This window comes from Typha angustifolia, chromosome 9 (genome assembly GCF_048772165.1).
Source record: "Typha angustifolia cultivar Huaian chromosome 9, ASM4877216v1, whole genome shotgun sequence".
NCBI lineage: Eukaryota > Viridiplantae > Streptophyta > Magnoliopsida > Poales > Typhaceae > Typha > Typha angustifolia.
Genome location: NC_133247.1, coordinates 5,167,440 through 5,173,953, shown reverse-complemented (window position 1 = coordinate 5,173,953; position 6,514 = coordinate 5,167,440). Strand labels below are relative to the sequence as shown.

The 6,514-nt window shown below is 38.0% G+C and overlaps 1 protein-coding gene across 1 annotated transcript; it reads right to left on the bottom strand.

The window, feature by feature from the left end:
- Nucleotides 1–6,064, bottom strand: LOC140767896 (bZIP transcription factor TGA10-like). Its single transcript, XM_073107978.1, has 11 exons — nucleotides 5,671–6,064; nucleotides 5,117–5,214; nucleotides 4,430–4,482; nucleotides 4,203–4,334; nucleotides 4,046–4,114; nucleotides 3,908–3,967; nucleotides 3,655–3,732; nucleotides 3,469–3,568; nucleotides 3,091–3,362; nucleotides 1,522–1,761; nucleotides 1–515 (listed from the first exon to the last, which is right to left on the bottom strand). Exons 1-11 carry the CDS (start codon nucleotides 5,766–5,768, stop codon nucleotides 369–371), a joined length of 1,347 nt encoding a protein of 448 aa, XP_072964079.1. The 5' UTR covers nucleotides 5,769–6,064; the 3' UTR covers nucleotides 1–368.
- Nucleotides 6,065–6,514: the final 450 nt, after the last annotated feature.

Here is a 6,514-nt window from a genome sequence, read left to right as displayed (position 1 = left end):
TATGAAATGAGAAAATTATGTAAGGTGAAAATTAAACTTAGATTTTTCTTGCCAAGGGCTCCTTCAGCTCAAGCCCCATCATATACAAAATGTAAGATATAAGAAAAAGACAAGAGGCCGAGGGAACCCTAACTAAGTCCTAACCACATTCTATTCTTATCTACGCGATTCATGTACATCGATCTGCAAAAAGACTGTAAATGGATCTTTAGATCCCTACAAGATCCTTTGTCATTCTAAATTAAAGCAAGAGGTGAAATGTGGGTTACACTGAAAAGTGTAGCATCTTTTTCTTCGCAACTTTCCTTGTATGGCCACAATTCTCCCCCGCATGTATGCAAATGTAATTCTAATGGATTCTAAACCCTCTACTGCCGCGGCCGAGCGATCCATAGCGAGCTGAGGGCATGAAGACGATGGAAGTATTCGGCAATCGCCAAGAAGCAATGTGCCGCCTGACGGGTCGTCATGATTTGTTGTAGCCTGTGGAGAGTCTGCTGCCTCAGGTTATCTGCCTGTAAACAATTTTTCGTAGATTAAATATTGTTAGTATTTAGAACTATGAATTCAGAACTAGAATAAAAGATTTTAAATAGAGTACAATTTATGTTAATGTACTTACGTCTAATGCATGCATGGTAACTTAAGAAGGTGCATGCATGGTAACTCAAGAAGGTCAATGTCTTGAATTCAGAACTATGAAGAAAAGATCTTAAATAGAGTAGATTTTATGTTAATGTACTTGCGTCTAATGTATGCATGGCAACTCAACAAGGTGCATGCATGGTAACTCAAAAAGGTCAATGTTTTGAATTCAGAACTATGAATAAAAGATCTTAAATAGAGTACAATTTATGTTAATGTACTTACGTCTAATGCATGCATGGTAACTCGACAAGGTGCATGCATGGTAACTCAAGAAGGTCAATGTTTTGAGTTCAGAACTATGAATAAAAGATCTCAAATAGAGTACAATTTATGTTAATGTACTTACGTCTAATGCATGCATGGTAACTCAACAAGGTGCTTGAGAGCTGTCTTAATTTGATGAGGACAATGGCAAGGGTTTAGGGGTTATAACTACAAAGGCAACCTAATAATTCCACACACCAATTAAGCGTTACTTCTTTTAAATATTGGATTCATTAAAATTTATGTAACTGAAAGATTAGAGTGTAGTAGTAACCCTAGATACAAGGAGTTGAAAATATGAATCGGTTTGGAGAGTTCATTTCTAACCGAAATAAAAAGAATAAGATAAGGAGTTAGTCTTCATGTAGAAAGGACACCAATAGCTGTGAACAATGAATACATATCACTCCTAGCATTATCAAAACTAAGAAAAGATTCATTCTAATGTATATACTTATAGAAAAAAAGGTTGCATCTTCCTTTTTTTTCTAAACAATTATCTGATCATATCATATCATTATCGCATGTGCTTGCTGAACTATAATCAAGCGAAAATGTTATCTTCCTTAAGAAATTAAATTAGCATTGGAGGTGATATGAAGTCCTTACTCGTCCAACGAAGCCTTCGAGTGTGGTAAGCTTGTTCATGGCGATGGACAATTGACCCATGTAGTTGGCCATGTCAAAAGGAGAGCTCAACACGTCGGAGGTGATGGTGGCGGAGAGAGATTGATAGAATGCTTCAAGCCCTTGGTTTAGGGCATCCTGAGTCTCTTGTATCGATCGTTGGAGGCCACATATTGCCAATATTTGTTCCTCCGCTAATGGCTCTATGTGCCTTACGACAACCTACGGAAAAAGAAATTAAGAGCTAGCAACCATGAAGACATAAATGGATCGAACTGCATGCATACCGCAATGATCGATGAGTTTTCTTTTTTCTTGGTTCTCCTTTGTAGTATGTCATCAAAATTACCTCACTCAACACATGCATGGATGCTTCATAGAGAATGTAAGGAAAGATCATCTTTTTTTGTTGTTCACTGATGCAATATGAGCATGCATAAATAGATACACATACATGCATTCATGTATGTATGTAGGGTGAAAACAGATCTCATATGGATCGGATAGTGCTCAATTTATATCTGAATTGGTTCGGATAAATTTATTCTACTCGATTCCCTACTTTTATATGCAGTTTATGAACGATGTAATTTCATGTACAAATACAAATACTAGATCATGTGAAATTAATGATTAACTGTGTGATATAATGTGGTCAATTGACATCTCAGCCCGTATATTCCTATTCAAATCATATATACTCATTCGAATCTGAACTTATTCAAAAGTTTGATCAATATTTAATTGATGGCATACGAATCAAGAACTAATACCGTGACAAATCCAGGTTCAATCAGCAGAGTTAAATAAATTTGGAGTCAATCTTACTACATACATATCCAAATAAATCTGAATTTCTTTTTTCTTTCTACATCCTTACTGCTAATGCGAAGAAAGGAGAGGGACAACACAACATCATGTTTGCAAGATCATACCCACTTTATTTAAAGTTTGATTCTCTTTCCCCATTGCATCTAGAAGCCAAAACCACTTTATATAGAATATATATGAATATAAGGCCACTTCCCTCCATTATTAATGGAAGACCATCCCTATCATTAACCTCCATACCACCTACTCTTAGCATATTATTACTTTATGACAGGAGGATCCGGCCAAAGTCTACCAAAACATAACTATTCTATCAATTGGGACCTTCCACCAAATTAGCGAATCCGTCATATTTTTCTACCTAAAATATTGCGGAGCTAGTAAGTACCACAGTGCAATGTTCAATAACTTTGTTCATACGTACATCAGAATAATTGATCAGATGCTCTTGAGTTGAACTACTGCAGAGCTTTTATTTCTCGATTATGACAGCTGATTAAGCCTAGGAGAATTCAAATTATGACGTTGTGCTCTTATACCATGTTAACTCACCTTCTTCTAATAGTTTAGTATGTTATCTTCGAACAGTAGGTCAAATAAATAAGCAATGCATTTCCTTTCTTTTGAATCTCTTGCGTATTTTGACCTTTTTTTTAACAGGTTCTGGTTAGAATTATGGATGCAAGGAAGTATTGCGAAACGATGAATAAGAGTGAAAACCTTGATCAGCTCCGATGGACGGAAGCCGCCTATCCAAATGAAGCAACGTTCGGCCGGAGTCATCCACATGCCAGAGACGAGGTGGAATACATCAGACCTGACCATAGCACTCTTGATGTTCATTAGTTCGTCGTAGTGGAGAAGGGCGCCGTCGACAAAAACCCGCAGTTGGCCGTCGGGCAGGTTCTCCTCCACCGCAGCCCTGAGCTGACACATTATCTTGTGGTGATCTTCAAGCCATCTTCCGTACTCCATGTCGAACATCGCTGCATCTGAAGATCATGATCATACAAGAAAAACAAAGAAAAAGGTTAGTGTTTGTTGCATAAATATATACCAGAAGAATTAATTAACATGAGTAGGGTTCATTGGATGTGCATTGAGATTTCTTTTCTTGAAAAGTGCCCGAGCTGAGTCCTCCAATGGCAGTGGGAAGGACTTGGTCTGCAAGAAGAGCTCCTCCACCAAAGGGAATACCCTGATGAATAATTTATCAGGTGTTTAGAAGTGACTAGAAGTAGATTCTCTATTTATATTTTGACCCCTTTTTTAATCACTTTGTACCTGAGACCTTGCCCTGTGTAGCTCTTGTTCTAGCTGGCTTAGCCTGATCCTACTTGACTCTAGCTGTTGAATATAAGCCTGTGGAAATTTATAGGATCAGCAATAACATTAGAATGTTAGGACTTGGAAGAAATGAACCAAATGAGATATTTTGATAAAAGAACAGAAGAAATATATATATGTATATGTATTATGTATTATGTATATAGATATATAGATATATAGCTAGTATTTTTTCTTTAGGTTGACTGACCTTCTTCCTGATCCTGCTTTTCCTTGCAGCCTCTCTATTTTGAGCGAGCCTTCTCAACGTCTGCATGCATGCATATAGATCAATTAGTCAAACATCTTTGGTAAGAGCTTCAACCAGAAGAAATGGAGTGCAACTCACCTTGGGGTCTGGTGTCTTGGGACATTCATGTTCTGAACTAGAAGTGGTGGCCTTTCCATTTCCTTCCCTCTGCATGCAATCCAAGAGTAACAAAACTTGAAGAATTTTACAAGTTAATGCTGCAAAATATTTGGGGGAGGGGGTGTGGGGGGTGAACCTTCACTCTTGGCTTAGTTTCTTTTACTTCTTCAGGCAAGAGTAGGGCATCAATCCCAGGGTTGCTTGGTTGCACTGACTGGTTTGATGATCTCTTTGAAGAACTACTATTTGGGACCAACGTCATGGCATCCTATGTACAGAAGAATATTTGTTTTCAGTGCATAAGAACAATACTGGAGCAAAAAATCCAACAATAAGGTATTAAAGGGAGTAAGTTGGAGATACCTTTGTAGAAGGTTCAGCATGCATGGGCTGAGATGGGAAAATATTCAAGGTCTCTGCATACATGAAGTCATGCAAGCGTTAAGTCCCTTGAAAGGTGCAATTTTAGTTTACCCAAGAAGAAGAGCTTGTATGCAGATGACATGCATATACAAGAAAAAGTCAACCTTTGAGAGAGAGAAAGAGAGAGTAGTATATTGCATGATGAGACCAAACATTGCTTCTAAGCATTTTATGCAGTTTTTGCTTACTTCCGTAGACAGGAAGAGGAAAAGCAAAATAAACTGAGCAGTAATGCGAAAAGTAGATAGAGAGAAGCAAAATATTTCTACCTTCTTTTGATACAACATCTTGCAAGAAAAGCATGAAGATTTTGCTAGATTTTGCACTCCACAAGAAGAAACACAAAATAAAGCAAATAAAAGGAAAGAAAGAAGAACAAAGAGAATACAAGATTAGAAGAAAGTTTTGACCATTTCCCAAGTTCATACTTCTGATTCTAGAACTCTGCCAAACTATACAACAAGATTTTCTTGCCATGCAGCGTCTTAGAACTCAAAAGCTTTTCACACTATAACCGTATCCCTTTACCTTTTCCTCTTCGATTTCCCTTCCGAGATCGGCCAAAATAAAAGAAAAGTACTTCGAAATTAAAAGGGAAAATGATAAGAAGCGCTACGCGAGACTTACGCCTTTGTTCTTGAGCCGATGATTGTTCCTGTGCATCTAGATAGAGAAAGAGGGCTTGATCCAACTCTTCCAAACCATCTCCTTCAGAACCCTTGCTCCTGATTTCATGGCACAAATCATCATAAAGGACGCAAACAGAACTGCTCATGTGATGAAATAGATATTGAAGCTGGTATCCACGCATTATTTAAGCAATAAAGCATATTCTATAGAACTGGGTTCCTTTCCTCCCTTATTTCCATCTATATTTCTTTCTCCCACATGGCGAAGGATACCTAATTGTCATGGTCTCCAACATGGTATGGGCTTCTTCATCTCTCCCTCTCTTTCTAGAGAAAACTAATTAAGAAGCAAACGAGATGATACATGGGTTAATTTACACAGGACTAATTTATAAAAGAAACTCCAATTCCTTAGTCCTACTCCTACATGCATGCATGGTTATGATCAACATCTCTTCGAATCATCCCTAACATATGATGCATGCCCTCTCTCCTTCATATCCGAATCGTTCTCTATTCTACTCCTACTCTAGCTAATCTCTCAGGCCTTACATGATGTTTCCATGGATGGAAGAAGAGGAATGGATCATCCCCAAGGAAGCTTGGTACTCTTGCTCTTGCCACTGCTTTGAACTCCCTCTCTCCCCCATTCAGCCCCTTCACTCTCGTATTACCTCATCAAAAGATCCAAACCAAAACAAGTTTCTGGTTGATTCCATTTGAGGGCCACTGCAGCAATTAATTAAAGCTAGCGATTGGAGAAGAAGTAGTGGTCTACTCCTGGAAGGCTCCGAAATCTCTTCTTCCTCTTCTGACCAAAAGCTAGAAGACTTTTTTTTGGGGGTAGGGAAGAGTATGAATTCTAGATAAGAATGTATGAGGTTGGACAAAATAACTTCTCAATCACTCAAGAGAAAAAAATACAAAAAAAAACTAATAGTAATAAAGGAGGTCTAGGCAAAGTCAAAGCTGCATGCTTACCTTGGTGACCTTAATCAAGTTAAAAGGTAGGGGATCCTTCCTTATATAGGGCTTCCACGAGCATGTAAAATTACCAAAATACCCTTGCATGCGTGCATGCGTGTGTGTGTGCCTGTGCTTAGAGGTCACACTTGGTAATACTTCATCGTTCATGTCGAGCGTGTAGGAGATCTACACACGTGTGTAGGCGAAGCCAACACCCCTAAATACGTGCGACAAAATGTATGACAAAATAGTCTCACATAAAATTCTGAGTTAGAAATATAAGACTGTCGTTAGAAAGAAATATACGTTTCATCAATGCAAGAAATCGATTCTCATTTCATGCATTTGCATCCCTTTCTTACCTCTATTTGTTAACATTTTCAACATATAAACCCTTTTTTTTCTTTCTATCGAGAATAGGTCTGTGATT